The 22,044-nt window shown below is 45.6% G+C and overlaps 1 protein-coding gene and 1 long non-coding RNA gene across 3 annotated transcripts in view; one reads left to right on the plus strand and one right to left on the minus strand.

Moving 5' to 3' along the window:
- SEPTIN6 (septin 6) overlaps positions 1-10,453 on the plus strand; it is a 105,753-nt gene extending 95,300 nt beyond the window's left edge. The window contains exon 10 of the mRNA XM_077285182.1: positions 9,897-10,453. Coding sequence (XP_077141297.1) covers positions 9,897-9,906 — 10 coding nt within the window. The 3' untranslated portion in view covers positions 9,907-10,453. The remainder of the gene's footprint in view (positions 1-9,896) is intronic.
- LOC143805651 (uncharacterized) lies at positions 466-9,965 on the minus strand. Of its 2 annotated transcripts, XR_013221297.1 has the most exons (4): positions 9,870-9,965; positions 9,157-9,252; positions 1,915-2,064; positions 466-589 (listed from the first exon to the last, which is right to left on the minus strand). It is a non-coding gene; the product is annotated as an uncharacterized LOC143805651 (long non-coding RNA). The 2 variants fall into 2 exon arrangements; XR_013221296.1 differs by having other exon boundaries at positions 9,157-9,870.
- Positions 10,454-22,044: the final 11,591 nt, after the last annotated feature.

Genomic DNA, 22,044 nt, shown 5'->3' on the forward strand with positions numbered 1-22,044 from the left:
GCGTGTCTTTACTCTTCTGTATTATTACCCTGGGAGCCATGCCCCTTTGATAAAGACCATAGAAAGCAAACAGCAAAATAAAGAACCATACTGAAAAAAACATACGAAGCAGTGGGGATAATATGAGCAAATATAGGCTCCTTTTAACCTGGTAACCGGTCATCTTTAAGATATTTGTGTAAAGTTGTAAATGTTTTGTTACTTTCATGCTGGTATTGTACCTCGGTGTGTAGCTTTTGTGTAAATGTTCTTCTCTTTGTAAATAAGTGGAACCAAATGCATTATTTAAGGCTGTCCGATCAAATGTATTTTTATTCCCTCAATGCACATAAATGTAAAGGATGCAGCTTTCCAGTACGTCGCTGCAATAGGTGCATTTTCTGCCGTTTTGTTTCTCCAGCTTCTATGTAAACCTATGTGTCTCCATGGCAACAGACAACCAAACAAACCTTCTATTGTCTGATCCTGGAGCCCTGTTTCCTTCCGTCTGTCCTCTTCTCCTGGCTAACCTGCCAAATGTGCATTGAAGTAAGAAGTAGAATTTGCTTGTGGTCTTTTATCATGGGGGAATGTAGGCTGCATTGCAGCTCTAGAAACAATAAGAAGATACTTTTTGCAAAATTGCTATATTTTTTCTTAGATGTATTAGAGCATAAAAAAAAAGATATAAACTAAGCCTTAAAGGGTTTGTTCACTACTTTAATAGATTTATTATTGGGCACAAAGTGTTCAAAAACATAAAGGTAATAAAAATGGCTCTTATTTCTGAGCTGCTCCACCACGCAGCTTTCAGCATCCCCCACAGATCTGTAATTTTTTCCTGATACCTTATCATTCCACCTGAACCAGGGAAAAAAGTGTTTTTTTTTCCCGTTTAGAAGGAATATACAATCTGGAGCTGATCAGCGACCATCATGACACCTCCCCTCCCTCCTTATCAAAAGGAGACGTCCGACAAACAGATGACGTCAGCAGCCATTCAGAGATGCAAATCCAAACAAAGTAGTTGAGTATCCCCTTCCATTTTCCCCTTTTTGATTACCATGGCCTCATTTATACAGTAAAAGGTCTTAAAGTAGTGGACAACCCTCTGCTTCCTCGTTACTGATCACTGCGCCAGCTCCTATGGCCACTGGAAGCTGCTGTCACGTCTCCTAATGCTATCACCTTGTATGGCTGTTCAGTCTGGCTCATATAGGGTCTGTGGGGGGTCTCTGCCTCAATGATTTTATGCTACAAAAAGGGGAAACTGAAAATCAGTTTATTATTCACCAAAAAATGAGTAACACTCCGTGATGCTGAAGGGAAAAAAAAGAAACCTATATGACAATGAACCCTACGTCTTGTAATGCCATGATCTATTTTTTCCAGATCCTTTAATCACTCGCCTTGTTAACATGCACTCAGCCAATAAACAAGTATTTCTGAGGTGTTCCCCTGATTTATGTTTAGTCATCCGCCGTTTTGCAGGTCTTACCAGTAATGAGAAATTGACACATTCTTTGTCTGTCTTTTCCTATAAGTATATTTGTGAGTGTATTTGTATCTTTTCTATGTTATGTCATTGTTTTTGTTTGAGCTTACTGAAAAATAAAATGTGTTCAGACCAGCGAGGTCGGGTTGGTCCCATTTATTACTTATTGGATGCTAAATGTTAATGTTTTAAAATTGAAATCCATTGCCTTCTCTCCAACAGCGCCGAAAAGTCAGAAGTACCGATGGTTACATTGAAACATAATGAATGTCCCTCTAGGGGAAATAATAATTGCTTTAGTTTAAAGGGAACCTGTCACCCCCAAAATCGACGAGTTAAGCCCACCAGCATCAGGGGCTTATCTATAGCATTCTGTAATGCTGTAGATAAGCCCCCGATGTATCCTGAAAGGTAAGAAACAGAGGTTAGATTATACTCACCTGGGGGCGGTCTGGTCCGATGGGCGTCGCGGTCTGGTTCGGGGCCTCCCATCTTCTTACAATGACGTCCTCTTCTTGTCTTCATGCTATAGATAAGCCCCTGATGCCGGTGGGCTTAGCTCATCGTTGATTTTGGGGGTAGCAGGTTCCCTATAAAAGCAATAGTTGTAGATAACTACATTGAAGATCTTGTACGTGCTGTACCCCATCCCTACGGACTCCACTAATCGCCAACGAGTAAATTTTAAGCCCAGAATACCAAATGGTCCTGTTCATTTATCTTTAAAATAGCTGGAAGTTCATTCTCCTGATGCAAAGCTCAATATTCCCTGCATATACACATATCAAATTTACCACTTTTTTTCTGCCCTGCCAGCAGCCCCATAGGATAAGCTGACTGTGAACAATTATTGACTTGGCACTAGTGATGAGTGAAGGTGCTGGGATAAGGTGTTACTGAGCATGTTCGGGTGCTAACAGAGTGTCTACAGCGTGCTCAAAAAATATGTTCCAGTCCCCACGGCTGCATGTCTCTCCGCTGTTCGAAAGCTACAACACATGCTGGAATAGCCTGTTTGAAAGACAATCCCTGCATGTGTTGTGGCTGTGGAACAGCGGCTAGATATGCAGCTGCAGGGACTCGAACATATTTTCAAAGCACACCGAAGACACTCGGTTAGCACCCAAGCATGCTCAAATAACACCTTTTCCAGGACGTCATCCTGACAGCACCCTGGATGACGTTCTCCTCCCCTTGTTGGGATAGGAAACACACGAGTTTAAAAGGTCATGTCCCACCCCTAATCCTCAGTGTTTTTCCTGTCCCTGCAAGGAAAGGACGCACGAGTGAAAAGCTGCAAGCTTACCAGAGCTCAGGGGGATCGTGCGGCTTGCCAATATCCTTCCCCCTGTCAAGAGGCTCAGGGCAGACACCCTCCGGTGGGGGGGTCCCTCTGCTCCAAAGACCAGGAGTGGACGAGACTCCTGGTGGCAGCCGCTCCTCCCGGTGGGAGGCTCTCGGCTGCGGACGCCATCCACGCTATGTGCGGAGCAGCGTGGTATCCAGAATGGCGTCTCTAGGCGGAAGTGACCAGGACGGCGTCACTTCCGGTTTTCGGCATCCGTTACCGTCACTTCCGGTAACGCTGCACTGAAAGGGGAAAGTGCGTTCCACTGGGGAACGCATATCGGCTGAAGCGCTCCTGTTCCGACGCTTCAAGCTGCGGGGACCTGCTTCACTCAGCGCTCCTGTTCCGATGCCTCAGCGCTCCTGTTCCGACGCCTCAGCGCTCCTGTTCCGACGCCTCTGCGCTCCTGTTCCGTCGCTACAAGCTGCGGGGACCTGCTTTACTCATCATGGATGCGAGTATGCCGGTCGAGGAGGTGGTAAGTGCGCATAGCGCAGACCCCTATCCGCACCTAGAAGCAGCCTTACCCCAGCGCTTATCCCTATCTTATGTCATTTAAGGATAAGGGAACCCCTGCTGCCCCCTCTGGTTCCTCTGGTCAGGCTAGGAGATCTGGCAAAGCTTCAGGAAAATCTCCTAGATGCCCTATCTGTAATGCGAAGCTCCCGGATTCCCACGGAAAGACTTTGTGTGCAGATTGTACGTCTAAGGTCGTGAGGGACGAACAGCCGACATTACTGTCCGAGATGAGATCCCTTATACGTGAGGAGGTACAGGCTTCGTTATCCAATATGGTGCAGAAGCCCAGTCCTATTCCCAGCCGCAAGAGGGCCAGACAGGAACGAGAACCAGAGTTTACTTCTGAGGACAAGTCTAATTCAGAGGACTTCGTCTCAGAGGAAGAGGGCGAGCTTCCGTCAGGAAGCCAAGACCACCAAAGAAAATATCTCTTCCAGGCAGAAGAGACAAATGACCTGGTGCAGGCAGTACGGTGCACCATGCAGATAGAAGAGACTCCTAAACCACAGTCTAGGCAGGACCTCATGTTTGGGGGACTTATGTCACGTCAGCAGACTGTATTCCCCCGTTAGCGAACACATAAAAGCCATGATAATGGAGGAGTGGAAGGAAGCGGAACGCCGGCTGGTGTTATCCAAGGAGTTCAAAGCTCGTCTACCATTTGAACCTGAGGACGTAAAACTGTGGGAAGAAATCCCTAAGGTTGACGTTCCAGTGGCGAAGGTGGCTAAAAAGACTGCCATACCTTTTGAGGACTCTTCAAGCCTGCGCGATCCCATGGATAGAAAGTCTGACATCCTTTTGAAAAGAGCCTGGGAATCTTCCGCGGCTCTGATTAAAACCAACATAGCGGCTACCTCGGTAGCTCGCTCTATGCATCTGTGGATGGGTCAATTGGAAGAACACCTGTCCAATAAGACCCCGAGATCTGAAATTTTAAAATCCATCCCTATTATGAGGTCCGCCACGGCCTTTCTGTCCGATATGACTGCTGAATCAGTCAGATTCTCGGCTAGGAGTGGTTCGCTATCGAACGCGGCTAGGAGGGCGGTCTGGTTAAGATCCTGGTCTGGGGATAGTGCTTCCAAATCTAAGCTATGCTCAATCCCCTTCTCCGGAGCTCGAGTATTCGGGCCTCCTCTGGATACTATCCTAGAGTCAGCTTCGGATAAAAAGAAGGGGTTTCCGGAGGACAAAACTAGGAAACCTCAGTCCTTTCGAAGGGGATTCCCCTTCCGAAGACAGACTGACTCTAGAGGAGGTAGATCCCATAGAGGATCTTATAGAGGCTCCCGTAACCAGGGCAATAGAAACAGAAGTTTCTTTTTCAGTCCCTCCTCAAAATCTAAACCGCAATGACGCCACACTTATAGGGGGGAGGCTCCGTCACTTCGCGCACAAATGGGCCCGAATCACTCAAAACAATTGGGTTCTTCGGACTGTGTCAGAGGGCTACCGTATCGAATTTTACTCTCCTCCGCCAGACAGATTTATCGCACCTACGGTTATATCGCGAGACTCCCCAATGATGATAGACCTAAAGGACATGCTGTCCTCAGAGGTTATAGTGCCAGTACCACCTCGGGAAGTAAGCCAGGGTCATTATTCCTCCCTTTTCTCCATCGCAAAACCATCCGGGGAATCTCGCACTATAATAAATCTGAAGCCTCTGAATGCCTGGGTAAGGTACAAGAGGTTCCGTATGGAGTCTATCCGGTCGGCGATCCTTCTCATAGATCGGAATGCCGTGATGTGCACTCTCGACCTGAAGAGTGCCTACTATCAGGTCCCAATCCACCCCTCGTCTCAGAAGTTTCTGAGGTTTGCGGTAGTTCTGCCATCCGGGACCTGTCACTACCAGTTCCAGTGCCTTCCGTTCGGGCTTGCCTCAGCTCCCCGTATCTTTACAAAGCTGGTGTCCGAGATCGTCGCTTTCATAAGAAGTCAAGGGATCATAATAGTCCCATATCTCGACGACTTCCTCCTGTTAGCAAGAACGCCAGAGATTCTATCAGATCACAGGAACCGAACCATTTCGGTGATGGAAGAATTAGGATGGGTCATAAATTGGAAGAAATCCTACCTAACCCCAGAACACAGAAAAACATTTCTGGGAGTGTATCTGGACTCCTTTTAAGCCAAGGAGGGTCAATAAGAGTGGCCATGAGAGTCCTCGGCCTAATGACTGCCTGTATTCCATGCGTAAGATGGGCTCAGTTCCATTCCAGGTCGCTGCAGAAACTAATCCTGTCCAAATGGGACAGACGTTTAGCTTCTCTGGACAGAACCTTGAGACTAACTCCTCTGGTAAGAGAGTCTCTCCTTTGGTGGACAGAACCAGAAAACCTAAGGAAAGGGGTGTTATGGTCTGCCGAGCCCCACGTAGTAGTCACTACAGATGCCAGCGCCTGGGGCTGGGGAGCTCACTTAGAAAACAGGTTCCTTCAGGGAAGATGGCCGGAGGAAGTCTCCCAGAGCTCCTCCAACTTCAAAGAACTGTATGCTGTTTGGGAAGCTTTGAAGAGGAACCGACACATCCTGGAAAATCGCCATGTCAGGATAATGTCCGACAATGTGACAACAGTCTCTTTCCTGAAACATCAGGGAGGCGCAAGACACCATCTGCTTCAGAAACTGGCGGATCGGATATTTCGGTGGGCAGAAAGATCGGTTCTTTCCATCTCAGCGATTCACCTGGAAGGGTCCCAAAACATCATAGCAGATTACCTCAGCAGGAGAAGGGTGTTCCCGACAGAATGGGAACTCAACCAGGACATCTTCCAGGAGTTGTGTCTTCGCTGGGGGACTCCTTGCATAGACCTATTTGCAACCAGGAAAAATTTGAAGGTCTCAAAATTCTTCTCACTGAACCCTCGAGATCTTCCGGAAGGGATAGACGCTCTGAGCCAGGTCTGGACGGAACCTCTCTCATATGCTTTCCCTCCTCTGGCATTAATCCCGGCTGTTCTCAGGAAGATCAAACAGGATCAAGCCCGGGTCATATTGGTCGTCCCATAATGGCCAAGAAGGAGCTGGTTCTCCCTTCTACTACAGCTGGCAATAGCAGATCCACTAGAGCTTCCTCTCAGACCGGATGTCATCCACCAAGGCCCGGTTCTTCACCCAAATCCAGAGAAACTCCGTCTCTCAGCATGGATCCTGAGCGGCTCATTCTGAAAGCAAAGGGCCTATCAAGTCGAGTGATAACAACTATCAAGTCCAGTAGAAAGCCTGTTACTTCAGCAATCTACCTTAAAATCTGGAGGCGATTCTGTCTGGAAGGTGGCAGGTCTGAGGTTACGGCAGGCACTCCTGACTTACCCAGAATCCTAGATTTCCTTCAGGCTGGGTTTGACAAAGGTCTCAAACCTAGCACCTTGAAGGTGCAGATTTCGGCACTTAGCTCCTTCCTAGACTATCCCCTAGCCTCTTACCCGTGGATAGTTAAATCCATCAGAGCCACACAGAGGTTGCGCCCTACTATTAGGCATTTATCGCCCTCTTGGGACCTTAATCTGGTCCTTAGGTTCCTCTGTAAGGACCTTTACGCTTCTTCCATTGATATGCCCATTTCGGTACTCACTCGCAAAACGGCGTTTCTAGTGGCAATCACCACGGCTAAAAGGGTGGGGGAAATTCAGGCCCTGTGTACTAGGGACCCGTACCTCCAGGTTAGAGACGATTGCCTAATTCTTAAACTGGACCCCTCCTTTATCCCAAAAGTAGGAACAATTAAAAATAGAAACCAAGAAGTCGTGTTGCCATCATTCTGCAATAACCCCACTAATGCTAAAGAAAGGGAATTACATTCTCTGGATGTCAGGCAGGCGGTTCTAGACTACCTGGCAGCTACCAGCTCTTGGCGTACTGATCCGAATTTATTTATTCTGTATGGGGGAAAAAATAAGGGTAAGAAGGCCTCTAAGGCCTCTATCGCTCGGTGGATCACGTCCGTGATCTCAGAGGCCTACCAGTCTCAAGGGGTCCCTCCCCCAGAGGGTCTCCACGTACATTCTACCCGGGGGATAGCTACTTCTTGGGCAGAGAGGGCAGGGGCCTCTTTAGAACAAATTTGTAAGGCCGCGACTTGGGCTAGTGCCAACACTTTTTGTAGACATTATAATCTTGATGTTTTGTCTGGTCAACATACTGCGTTTGGGAGAAAGGTTCTCCAAGCGGTAATCCCACCCTGAGGAGGTGCTTTGGTACTCTCCAGGGTGCTGTCAGGATGACGTCCTGGAAAATAGGTATTAAGCTTAACGTTAATGATGTTTCCAGGAGTCCATCCTGACAGCACTAGTAGTTCCCTCCCTTCAATATTTATATCATGTTTTGTAAATCTGGCATGTATGTAACATGTTTCTAACATATGATGTAATATGTCTGGATTCAATGTATTATGTTTGAAGTCTTCATTAAACTTCTTTTCTGCATATCCTTGTAGCGGTTCTTGTTACAACACTGAGGATTAGGGGTGGGACATGACCTTTTAAACTCGTGTGTTTCCTGTCCCAACAAGGGGAGGAGGACGTCCTCCAGGGTGCTGTCAGGATGGACTCCTGGAAACATCATTAACGGTAAGCTTAATACCTATTATCCGAGCACATTCGCTCATCACTGCTTGGCACCAGTACACAGTAAGCTCCTTGGCTCCCCCTATTGGTGGCTGAAAGTAGCCAGAATGTTGCTAACAAATTAGTTTTAATCATTCTAGAGGAGAGCTATCTTACAGTACATTAGCAGAACCAGACAAAGTAATTTGGCTAATAGGAGAAGGCTTGCTTCCTTCTGAAGGAGAGATAATTTGCATACATTTTCCCATGAAGCATTGCCTGCAAGTACTGCTCCATATATCTGAAACCTGTTTACTGACAAGCCTTAAATCCCAGAGAAGACAAGTACAAATCCTGAGCTCCAGGATATAAAGGTTGGAACATGGCTTCATGAATGGTCTGCTAAGAGGTACATATAATGTTTCAAAGACTTGGCCCCATTTCTTATACACAAAGATCCTGATGGTGAATTGTTCTTAAATGGAGTCTGTCAGTAGGTTCAGCCCTCCTAATCCATGTACATGGGCATGTAGGCAATAGAAAGTTTATATAAAATGATAACCTTGATATTTGCGATCCCATGAGTTGTTCCAGGGAAATCTACATTTTTCTTAATATGTAAATGAGCTGTTCCGTGCTATGGGCAGGACATAGATCTCCCCGAGAATCTGCCTCCAGAGATTATTGTAAATGAAAGGAGGAGTTACCAGTGTGAGCCATGTACTGACCGACAGTCTGCTCTCATGATTTACATATCTCAAAATGGCTACAACTACTGTCATTTACAATAAACTCTGGAGGCAGATTCTCTGGGAGATCTATGTCCGACCCATAGGACAGTTCATTTACATATTAAGAAGAAGGTGGATTTCTCTGGAATATGACCTCAGGCTGCAGATATCCTGGTATTATTGTACTCTGCTTTAATGACAGATGCCCTTTAAGTAATACCATCAGTTAAGTGATGACCTAAGTGTGATGAAGCAATAGGTCACATAGTCATCAGCTATATCTAGTATTACCAGTTATGCAACTTCATAAATCCTTTCATCCAAGTGTGACTGCCATGTCATGATTTTATAATACAGTTCTGCAAATAATGTTGAAAATGAAGTTCCACCTTTTAAACATTTATCCGCTGATTGCAACAATCCAATTGACTGAAGCTACAATGAAATTTATGGTGTCGGAGCTAATCTGCAAGCTCTGGCATCAGATTCTGAATAGACGTATGACCCCTTCTATTAGAGTGTTTTCTGTACCGAGATTAATGCCTTGTTCACTTATACAGTAATATTTGATTAGTGGAGTCGATTTCTTCTCCTGGGAACTATTAGATTTCCTGAGTATCTGAAGACCTTTGTATAAGTAAATGAAACAATGTGTTATATTGGGAAAAATACATATTTTAAACATGTAGTCAATGATTATTATTCTACAACAAACTTGTAAGAACTTGCCGTATCCTATATTTCCTAGCCGTCCAAATAAGTTTGAGGATTTATTGACATGTATGGAATGGTTTTACAACTGATCCATAACTGGTATACTACAGTAGAGTACCACAAACTCTATTCTCCATCATGTGTACATCTAACATCAATTAGCTAAAATATCTTACATAGTTGGGACAGTGAAGGGGGACATTGAAGCTAATGGAGTCCTGTGATTACAGCAGCCTCAGCGCTTGGTTTAAGCAGTGTGCGGGAGTGAATTAGGAAATGGAGTTGTGTTGCTCATAAATGTACTGGACAGGAGTACAAGAACACACGGACGGTTTCTATTTTTCACTGAAGTTCTGCTTTAAGTGGAGTGGAATTATGCAGATCATCTGATGGTTACATTTCTATATCCGGGAAGGTCACGCGGTCATGCTACTACTGTACTTGTGCTTTAAAAATTCTTATAAACACTAATGAAGCTTTCTATGACTGAACCGTATCCTTATCCTATCTCTCTTTCTTGATAATTACACCTTTTTTCTCTCCTCTTTTCTCTATAGCTTCTTTTAATCTCTCAGCATCTGTCTAAAGGAGAAGACTTTGTAGAAGATATAGAGGTCCTATATTATCTGGAAGTGAGAAAGGAAAATGGTTTATAAAACAACTAATAACTAACCATTGCTGTCAATAATTCGAGCTCCATTCTTCTGTAACTTGCATGGTATCCAATGAGATGTTAGAAAACCATTTACCATGAAGGTTTTTACAATGTATGGCTAACACAGCACCATATTGATATGAAGTCCATCCGTAACACGAATATTTACAAAGATGTATACTCGCCTTTTATTGCTACGAAGACTGGCTCATGTATATTGCTAGATTTACTCACAGAACGATGCTCAGGTTAATGTTAAGAAAGCCATTTTACAAAAGTAATTCTGGATTTTTCCCATGTAAAGGAAAAAAAAAAAAAAAGCAACAGGTCAGAGGAGATTGATTTTATTGTGACAGTTGTATTAAATATAATGGTGAACAGCGGATTCGCTCAGCAGTATTTTATAGGATCATTTTGCAAATGCATTACTTATCTTAAATAGACTTACAGTATGTCTTACAGTCTGTCTGCTTTCTGACTTTTTTTATGGGATTTTCGCAACACTTTGTGGCTTATTGCTAAAATCTATAACCAATGTCTAAATAGGGGTCCGAACATCATGATTCGCAATAGTGCAAGGAAGGAGTGTTATACCAATACTAGTGATGAGCGAATATACTCGTTACTTGAGATTTCCCAAGCATGCTCGGGGGTCTTCCGAGTATTTTTTAGTGCTCGGAGATTGTTTTTATTGCCGCAGCTGAATGATTTACATCTATTAGCCAGCTTGATTACATGTGGGGATTCCCTAGCAACCAGGCAACCCCCACATATACTTATGCTGCTAACAGATGTAAATCATTCAGCTGCGGCAAGAAAACTAAATCTCCGAGCACTAAAAAATACTCGGAGGTCACCCGAGCGTGCTCGAGAAATCTAGAGTAACGAGTATATTCACTCATCACTAACCAACACCCAACCATGCAGCTGCCTGGAAAAAAGCCAAACGGAGCTGATTGAGGGGGAACAATTCCCTGACAATCAGAGATGGTGTATGTTACCGATCGATGTGCCACCAATGTCTATCCTGAGAGAAGCCCTTTTTATCAGGATATCGCATAAGAGCTCCCCAAGCTGTAAAGTGAAAGCAGCTTGCGCTCCCTACTGCAGAATCCGTGTTCGGAAAAATCCGCAATGGAATCCGCAACGTGTGCTCATACCCTTAGTCATCAGCTGCTGCACTCTACATAGGCAGAGACTGAGATAACAAAGCTCTCTGTATGATGATGTGAGCAGCTTCGTCCTCTCGATTGCAGCCTATGCAGAGCACAGAAGCTGAAGACCCTCAAATTGTAACTGCTGCACTCGACGTTGGCAGCATAAATGCACTGTGCACTCCCACAGCTCGGCACCTTTTTTTTATTTTCACGGAATTTAAATTCCTCTATCGACATTAAAAAAAAAACACCCAGAAAACACAAACTTTACGTTTTTGCATACTTTTTCTAACTCGTGGCGCTTAGGACTAGGGTTAGGGATAATACTTGCAATAGTGATGGGGTGAGGTTTAGGGCTAGGGTATTTAGAGTTTCTTTTTAAGTCATTTATGTATTTGATCCGTGGGTTATTGGGTACAAAATACTGTCCTTGCCCAGGGCCCTAGCAATCCACACTGCTCCACTGCATACTACCTTCTCATTCACACAGTGATGTTTCCCCTGAAGGAAAAAGCCTGACATTACAGATGGATTTGTAAAACGTTACTTCTCTATTTGACACAGGATTGGGGGTGTCTAGTGGTCGCATCAGTTCCTTTCACAGCCGCGCAGCCATTTGTTGCCCCCAAGGTGCCAATGGCACCTTATATCGTCCCCCTCTGCTATTATGGATCCTGCCATCTGTAGAGTCAAGTTTCTACTTGTTCTACAGCTGGCTTTGTACTGTAAAGAATAGTCTATAGATGGCTATGGTCTGACAATTTAATAAAATCCTATTGTAAAAATTAATGCATTTTTAAAAGTAAAAATGTTGCGTAACGACTGCACACAATACTCCTAAAATGCTGCAAATAAATATTTACTAAATGCTATGCACAATATACCTCCCTCAACTCTTCTTAAAGCTGTAAGGTGAGCGCTCCTCTGAAGTGAGGCTGCTCATCCGCAGCGCTTCCATTAAAGCACACCTTTCATAAATCTAGATTTCAGTGTGTTCATTCTTGTTACTGGACGCAATTTACAATGAATATTTGGCACAAAAATCCTTTTATTTAAACAAGCGTGTTACGATCATCCAGAAAAACCATATATTCACTATTTTTTAAGTTTCTTCCTTTTCTGTTAATTCCAATGACTTTTTTCAATGGCAGTCGGAGACACTGATCAGCTGCCATCTTAGCCCACATTTATTAGATCTGATAGAATACCTGTCAGTGTTATACTACCAGGCACAGCACAAGTGAATACCAAAAGTATTGCAGTCCATGATCTGAGTGACCAGGCTCATACAAGTTCTGGTTCAGATCCCAAAGCAGGATTAAAAAGTGAGGAAAAAAAAGATTTTCCTTCATATTCAGGTTTACTGTATAAAAAAAAAGTAGGAAAAGGGGACATCTAATTGGTATTACTGTGTCCATAATGACCCAAGCAGTAAAGTTAACATGCTATTAAACCAGTATACGGAACACCATAAAAATAAAATAAAGGCTTTTTTTTTTTTGTTTCTCTAATTTCACAAAGAATTGAATAAAAGGAGATCAAAAAGTTGTATGTATGACCAGATTATACTCCTCATAACTCATCTGCTGTCAAACGGTTTCATCTGCGGAAAAAAATAAAAGTTAAGGCGCTCAGAAAATGGAGTACGTGTTTTTCCTACCTTTTTTTTTATATATAGTGAAAAAATAATATAACCTATTGACAGAATGATAAAAAGGTTATAGTTTTTGTAATACGATAGTCAAAAAAAAATTGTCAGGTCTAGAAGGTGAAAATTATGTGGATCCTTAAATGGAATCTGTCAGCAGGTTTTTGCTCCTCCATCTGAGAGCAACATAATGTTAGAAACAAAAACCCTGATTCTAAAGATGTATCGCTTACTGGGCTGCTTGCTGTCATTTGGATAAAAGCCCTGTTTTATCTGCTGCTGATCTACCATTTCTCTGAATGCTGAGCCCTGTATAACCCCGCTTTTACCACTGATTTGGCAGCTTTCTGCCTATGCACAAAGTAAGAGTAAACAATCAGTGGTAGGGGCTATGCAGTGGTAGTGGAGTTCTACATAGCCCATAAATATGGAGGACTACATGGCAGCAGGGTTACTAGTCCTCTAGTGATAATCTCCTATTAATAAAACTGATTTTATTAAAACTAAACAAAGTAGCCCAGTAAGTGATCTAGTGCTGGAATCAGCGTCTCTGTCTCTACATTATAGTGATCACAAATTAGGGGGCAAAAACCTGGTGCCAGATTCCCTTTAAGGAATTAAAAGCCCATTTGATTCTGTTTAAAATTATTGGTTATTAAAAGAACACTGGTAAAACTAAAGGGATATTCCCATCTCCAAGATCCTATCATAATATGTAGTAGGTGTAATAAAACAATTAGCAAATAAGTCCAATTAAAAATGTAGAATAGTTTTTCTGATTCGCTATGTCTCTTTCCTCATGTGCAGGCAATGCAGGACCTTAGGTATCCATGGTTATGACCGCTAACCTAGTGACAGCTAGTTCTTAGTGGTCATAACCATGGATACCCAAGGTCCTGGAATGCCTGCACATGAGAAAAAAAGACATAGTGAATCAGAATAACTATATTAGATTTCTAATTAGAGGTATTTGCTAATATTATTATTACACCTACTACGTATTGGGATAGGATCTTGGAGCTGCAAACACCCCTTTAAATAAAAAAATACCTCATATGCATTAAGTGAGCAAAAGTCTCTGCAACCTTCCTTTGGTCATGTTCACACATCAGTTTTTTCTAGTGTTTGTAAGCAAAAAAAAAAACCCAGGAGTGATCAGAAGTGCAAATGTTTCCTTTTAATCTTTAGTTCCATTTTCGGTTCTGGTTTACGACTACCGCTGTGTGATGCAGGACGGGCTCCTCTTTTTCCTCTCTTTGGATCCAGTGCCTGTTTCCCTAGAGGAAGGAGTAGTTGTTAAAGGGAACCTGTCACCTGAATTTGGCGGGACCAGTTTTGGGTCATATGGGCGGGGTTTTCGGGTGTTTGATTCACCCTTTCCTTACCCGCTGGCTGCATGCTGGCCGCAATATTGGATTGAAGTTCATTCTCTGCCCTCCGGAGTACACACCTGCGCAAGGCAATATTGACTTGCGCAGGCGTGTACTCCGGAGGACAGAGAATGAACTTCAATCCAATATTGCGGCCAGCATGCAGCCAGTGGGTAAGGAAAAGGTGAATCAAACACCCAAAAACCCCGCCCATATGACCCAAAACTGGTCCCGCCAAATTTAGGTGACAGGTTCCCTTTAAGGCTGCATTCACACATCCAATGTCATGGCCTGTGCTGTAGAGACCGGACGTAGGTCTCCGGACACAGCCCCATAGGCACATATAAGGCAGTCCAGGTGGGATCAGGGGCTCCAGAGCCAGTCTGTGCAGAGTGGTCCGGACCGTGACGCACTGATGTGTGAACTTGGACTATGGCATACAGTTTTTGATCGGAATCTATATGCACATTGGAAATCCTCCTGCAGACTGCTGGTTTCCATGATTATAAGTTGCCAGTTTCCTAGGGTAGTTGTATTTTTAATGCCCACCAAACTATATATACATTGACCTCTGCGGGGGTCTCCCAACTTTATTATGCTCCTTTTCCTAAATCAAGGCTTGTAGTGTTTGGATCACCTGCTGTTGATGAACTACTATTCCCATTTTGCGGTACTTCCAATCCACCCAGAATGCTATGAGTAATGGTCACACATGGACAGGAGGACAAGTTGTCTGAAGCTGCTCTGTATAGCAATGTGTGGATGGTAATGCACTGTATACAGATTGACTTTTGGACCACCATGATCTCACTTTCTGTACATTTTCAATAAAATTAAATCAATCACATTTGTGTCTTCTTCACTTTTTCGATTCAACTGTGTAATCTGTGCACTGTATGCAGGGTGATATGGGACCCCAAAAGCATGGGGGACAACCAACAGTAAAGGCTGAAATTCATGTCTATATTGTCACAAAATTACTATGGGTTTATGGAGAATTGTGTGAGCATCATAGGTCTTTGTAAAACATGGCAAAATTAAGCTCTGTGGTCATTATACGTAATGGTACAACCTTCATAAGGTGCCAACCAAAGCTGTGTATTATGGCCCCAATTTACCTCCTGCAAATTCCACAGAGGTAAAAAAAAGCAAAAGCAACTATTCCATGTGTAAGGATATGAACATTCTGCCCACGTTTTCCTTTCTTGAAGAGATATGTTTTATTATTGTTGTTGAGGTGTGTTATGATGTGCAAGCATTAGATATTGGTAGTTTGACTATAGGAACAGTTGGAGTTAATGACCCGTGGGAGGGTCTAGTGTAAGGGAAAGTGACTGTTTCCTACTAGGAAGACAAATGGGGCCTGGAGTGTGTGGTTACTGGACTGCAAGGTCCAAGATACGGACCTTGCTGCATTTGAGGCTGACCCTAAATGAGAGGAGAACAAAGAGAAGGGATAGCGAAATCCTGAGGTTAAGTGACAGAGATGAGAGTGGCCTTCTGGAGATGGGTCCTAGGACAGGATCTATAGGAAAAATAGTTTGGGCTTAACGCCCAGGTGCATGGAACTCCGTTAGGATCTGACGTGATTCAGCAATATACAAGAGTAGATGTTCCAGCTCCTAAAACAATTTCTTTATTCACAGCTGTGACAAAGATCCACATTAGGATCAAACCACGTCGCTCAGCTACCAGTGCCTGGTGTGCTCATCCACATGTCTAGAGGACTCTGCCGTTCACTAGGTTTTACATTTTTGGAAGCAAAAAAGAAATCGTTTTAGGAGCTGGAACGTCTACTCTTGTATATTCCTAGGACAGGATGCCTAGCCTCAAGACCCGAGCTCGTAATGCTGAAAGATAACGGACCTAAACAGGACTGACAGACTGGGACTAGTGAAGGGTCCTTAGTGGGAATACAAGTGTCAGTAGTGGAGAGATGATGGGGAGCCAAAACAAGTAAATCACACTTGTTGATCAGGACTGTAGTGTGTGTAGTGTAGTGCAGGGGCGTCAAACTGCATTCCTCGAGGGCCGCAAACAGGTCATGTTTTCAGGATTTCCTTGTATTGCACAGGTGATAATTTAACCACCTGCACAGATAATGATTCCTGCACCTTGTGCAATGAGAAGGAAATCTTGAAAGCACGCATGGTTTGAGGCCCTCGAGGAATGCAGTTTGACACCCCTGGTGTAGTGGGTTGTGGTGAAGTAGGGAGAAACAGCAGACATAGAGATCCCCGGAGTATATTACTAAGGGCTTGTTTCCAATTGCGAGAAACACGTCCGTGTCTCGCGTGTGGAAACCAAGCTCTGGCACCGGCATATTGGAGCGGAGAGTGCGGCTGCACAGCAATACATACAGCCGCACGCTCCGCTCCCAAGTGCCGGCTCCAGAGCTTGGTTTTCACATGCGAGACACGGATGTATATCTCGCAAGTGGAAAGGGGCCCTAAGGAAGGAAACTGTGGAAAATGCTTCAAGTTGTAAAGAAAACATCCATAAGACTTTGTATCCGCTGTATATAACCCTTACCAGGTTACAGTTCAGCAAGAGTTTATTATGGAACGGAGGTCTCCCTCATTGAATTGTGCAACATTTGGTCCTGGCCAGCCCACAACGATTACGTGTCCTGCACTGGCGTAAGGTCCTCACAGCACAAGTCCCCACACCCAGCCAGGACCTCCACTTTCATGTAACATGTCGGGGTACCACAGACAAGAGCTTCGCCCACGGCTACCGCCCTGCACCGCGTTATACTTGTTCCATCTGATGCCATGTGGATACATCGTCTTATGGGGCATTCTACAGTGACAGAAAATGCCTCCAATGCCACAGGATTGTAGGATCACATAATTGCAATATTCAGGATTCAAAACAGTCATCTCTTTGTAAAGGGACGGATTTATATCACCACAAGAGGCTGATTGTGGCATAGGAATACTGACTCAGTAGAGAAGTAAAACTTATCTGAGTCAGTATTCCTATGCGACAATCATGACAACCCTCCAGATTAGATGTGTGAGGAGCACGAGTGGTGATGGAGCGCCGGCCTGAGAAGCCCCAGCCCTGGAGGAAGAATCCAGCACACGCCAGGTCCGTAGCCCAGCAGGATTGTCTTTATGTCGCTGTCTGAATAGATTTTCTAAAGCTCACGTCTTCTTGGACTGTGAAGAGCCTGACCTTGCTACGCTTACATGTTGCATATCCATGGCTCTGATTACAATTATTTTTGACCACTGGATCTAACATACAAATTAGTATGTTAGATTATTATTATTATCCTGTGGTCAAAAGCATCAATTTTTTTTAAAGCAGAAAACACTTTAGGGGATCTCTTCATTTCTCTAATGTTTTATGATCCTGAAGAGTCTTTTTTGTTTTTAAGCTTTTTTTTTGGTTCTTTCCTGAGCTTTTTTCATTGTTTTTAACCATCATTTTTTGGGTACCTTTTTACTGGTGTTTTCTGGACATTTTATTGAATTAAGAAAAAAAGAAACCAACACAATTGACGCATATGGAAAATCAAATAATGTTAGGAGACAGGAGTCTACAAATGCACTGGATTCCTGTTCTCCCAGTAGGTGAGGATACTACATGCAGGTACCACAACTATCAGTCAGTGATCAATGCCCTGAGGGGTGTAGTTTCCAAAATGGGGGACACTTCCACTGTGTAGCCAAACTGCACTTCATCACCACGTATGAGGTATTACTTGCACTCATAGAGATGAATGATGAAAAATGTGGTATCTTATTACAACCCAAAGCAGTCGTTTCAGTCCAACTTGGACCTCCATCAGATAAATGTGGACAATGCCTGAAGAAAGGGCTATTAGTCATAGCACTAGCGTCACTATCTGGCATGGTGCTCCAGAGGGTGGTGGTCACTTTACACTAGCGCTTTGACTGATATAATCCTTCATTGAGGAACGGTCCGCATTTAACTGGTGAAGGTCCAAGTTGGACCGAAACGTCAGAATTGTTTAATTGGGCTGTAATAAAATACCATATTTTAAACATCACGTATCCCTTAGAGTGCCGAGATTTAGTCTCACCAATTACTACATATTGGAAAACTACTCGGACCCCTCTCCTATTTACTCCGGAGTCCCGCATATTATTTTTTTTTTACATATGGGGGATTGCCTTATTTGGGAGAATTATATAACAATTTGTTGGGTACTTTCTCTTCTATTACCCCCACGTTAAAAATAATAAAATAAATGGGATTTGTCACCAGGTCTCCCCAATGTAACCTAAAGCCAGCACCCTCCACTGCCGCAGTCCATTGACCTGTAGCTAAGCCCCCAGCTCCCCCTGCCAAAAAATACCCTGTACACTTCTGGCAATCAGTCTACTCTGATGGGCGTCTTTATTCTTTCCTCAGCGCCTCCTCAATTGCTGCAGCTGCCGTCCACCTGTCTTGAGTGATGTGGATGACACATGAAGCGAAGCCCTGTGCAGACGCTCTATGCTCTGCCCTGTAAAGTCCTGTAATGTGCCGGCACCTATTATCCCAGAAGTCGGCACCGGCGCAGTACGAGACGCCGGATCCTTTATAGAGCGCTTGTGGTCTGTACATGACGTAGGACGTCACCCACATCAATGAAGACAGGAGGACGGCAGCTGCAGGGTTTGAGGAGGCGCTGAGGAAAGATTAAAGATTCCCATCAGACCAGAGGGTGCCATATGCCAGAAGCATATAAGGTGTCTTCGGCACATGCAGAGGGAGATGGGGCTTCGTTACAGGTGGAGACGGTGGTAATCCAGCAATGGTGACTTTATATTAGGAAAACCTGGTGACTTGTCTCCTTTTAACAAGTTATTTTTACTACAAAGTGAAATCTGTAAAAACAAAACCTAAAAACAATGGCGTAATATCGGTTTACACATTACGGTCAAATGGATGGCATCCTTTACAAATAAAAAAAAAAACAAGCCCTCATATGGCCAGAGAAAAGAAATAATTCTTCCAAAATTATGTTTGCAGTTGGGTTTCCGTAAATATTTTGCACCGTTTGCTTTTTCAGGATCTTTTTTTTCCCTGCACCTTCAGCTTTAACTAGGCTTTGGGAAATAAAAAATCTGAGAGGAGCTCCACACTGCACTCCTCACTGCCCTGTGGCCCCACACTCCACTCCTCGCCCCCTGTGGACCCACACTGCACTCCTCGCCCCCTGTGGCCCCACACTGCACTCCTCGCCCCCTGTGGACCCACACTGCACTCCTCGCCCCCTGTGGACCCACACTGCACTCCTCGCCCCCTGTGGACCCACACTGCACTCCTCGCCCCCTGTGGCCCCACACTGCACTCCTCGCCCCCTGTGGCCCCACACTGCACTCCTCGCCCCCTGTGGCCCCACACTGCACTCCTCGCCCCCTGTGGACCCACACTGCACTCCTCGCCCCCTGTGGCCCCACACTCCACTCCTCGCCCCCTGTGGACCCACACTGCACTCCTCGCCCCTTGTGGACCCACACTGCACTCCTCGCCCCCTGTGGACCCACACTGCACTCAGCGCCCTCCTGTGGCCCCACACTGCACTCCGCGCCCTCCTGTGGCCCCACACTGCACTCCTCGCCCCCTGTGGACCCACACTGCACTCAGCGCCCTCCTGTGGCCCCACACTCCACTCCTCGCCCCCTGTGGTGCAGCTGTCACTGGATACTGGGCGCCTGGAGAGCAGCTCTGTGAAAGTCGCGGCCTTCCTTCAGTCTCTGTAGCTTGTATCTGCGGCCGCTAGGTGTCGCTGTGGCTTTAGAGCGGGTGTCTCTGGTAGACATGTTGTACACACCGACCTTCTCTATGGTACCTCCGCAGGAGAGACGTCGGCTCCCGCTGCATCTCCGTTAGAAGCTCGCGGTCTGTCCTCCGGGGGCCGCAGCGGCTGCACCTGTCCAGAGCCCTTATTCCGCTGAGTACAGATATACCGCGCAGAGCACCCGTATCTGAGGTCCGGTCATGGCCTCTAGACGTTTTCGAGCCCCCGACGCGCAGACACCGGTGTCATTAGACGCTTTCCGCCAGTGCCATGAAAATGACAAGCACTGGGCGGCGCGCAGGGAGTTCCTGGCCCGTCACATCCATCTGTACCCGGGCCGCAAGACCGACCAGCTGATCGCCCTGTCAGTGGTGTGGAGCAACATCGTCTTCATAGGGAACCGGTGAGTGCAGCCGAGTGCAGAGGTAACGAAAGACGGACCGTCACTTCCCGACAGAGAAACGGGTGTGCACAGGTGCTAAGGGCAGCCATCTATACACATAACCAACAAAGTAGCGCCATAGCATGGAAACATGGAATGTGTCACATTGGAAATGCATTACTGCTCAGGATAACAAGAGAAAATGGAGTGTAGAGGTGGCTGAGTGCCCGCGTCCCCGGTATGGAGGTGGCAGTGTGCCCAGCGTCCCCGGTATAGAGGTGGCAGTGTGCCCAGTGTCCCCGGTATGGAGGTGGCAGTGTGCCCAGTGTGCCCAGCGTCCCCGGTATGGAGGTGGCAGTGTGCCCGCGTCCCCGGTATGGAGGTGGCAGTGTGCCCGCGTCCCCGGTATGGAGGTGGCAGTGTGCCCAGTGTCCCCGGTATAGAGGTGGCAGTGTCCCCAGTATAGAGGTGGCAGTGTGCCCAGTGTCCCCAGTATAGAGGTGGCAGTGTGCCCAGTGTCCCCAGTATAGAGGTGGCAGTGTGCCCAGCGTCCCCAGTATAGAGATGGCAGTGTGCCCAGCGCCCCCGGTATGGAGGTGGCAGTGTGCCCAGCGTCCCTGGTATGGAGGTGGCAGTGTGCCCAGCGTCCCCGGTATGGAGTTGACAGTGTGCCCGGCGTCCCCGGTATGGAGGTGGCAGTGTGCCCAGTATGTAGGTGCTGTGCCCAATGTCCCCAATATGGAGGTTCTGGTGTGCCCAGTATGGAGGTGCTGTGCACTTGTCCCCTGGTGCAGAGGTGGCAGTGTGCTCAGTATCCCCAGTATGTTGGTGGCACTGTGCCCGATAATTCCTAGACTCCTATATAGAGGTGGCAGTGTGCTGATAATTCCTAGACTCCTACATAGAAGTGGCAGTGTGCCCGATAATTCCTAGACTCCTACATAGAGGTGGCAGTGTGCTGATAATTCCTAGACTCCTACATAGAGGTGGCAGTGTGCCCGATAATTCCTAGACTCCTACATAGAGGTGGCAGTGTGCTGATAATTCCTAGACTCCTGTATAGAGGTGGCAGTGTGCTGATAATTCCTAGACTCCTACATAGAGGTGGCAGTGTGCACGATAATTCCTAGACTCCTACATAGAGGTGGCAGTGTGCCCGATAATTCCTAGACTCCTACATAGAGGTGGCAGTGTGCCCGATAATTCCTAGACTCCTACATAGAGGTGGCAGTGTGCCCGATAAATCCTAAACTCCTACATAGAGGTGGCAGTGTGCCCGATAATTCCTAAACTCCTACATAGAGGTGGCAGTGTCCCCGATAATTCCTAAACTCCTACATAGAGGTGGCAGTGTGCCCGATAATTCCTAGACTCCTACATAGAGGTGGCAGTGTGCTGATAATTCCTAGACTCCTGTATAGAGTTGGCAGTGTGTTGATAATTCCTAGACTCCTACATAGAGGTGGCAGTGTGCCCGATAATTCCTAGACTCCTACATAGAGGTGGCAGTGTGCCCGATAATTCCTAAACTCCTACATAGAGGTGGCAGTGTCCCCGATAATTCCTAAACTCCTACATAGAGGTGGCAGTGTGCCCGATAAATCCTAAACTCCTACATAGAGGTGGCAGTGTGCCCGATAATTCCTAAACTCCTACATAGAGGTGGCAGTGTGCCCGATAATTCCTAGACTCCTACATAGAGGTGGCAGTGTGCCCGATAATTCCTAGACTC

Source organism: Ranitomeya variabilis, chromosome 2 (assembly GCF_051348905.1).
Source record: "Ranitomeya variabilis isolate aRanVar5 chromosome 2, aRanVar5.hap1, whole genome shotgun sequence".
Taxonomy (NCBI): domain Eukaryota; kingdom Metazoa; phylum Chordata; class Amphibia; order Anura; family Dendrobatidae; genus Ranitomeya; species Ranitomeya variabilis.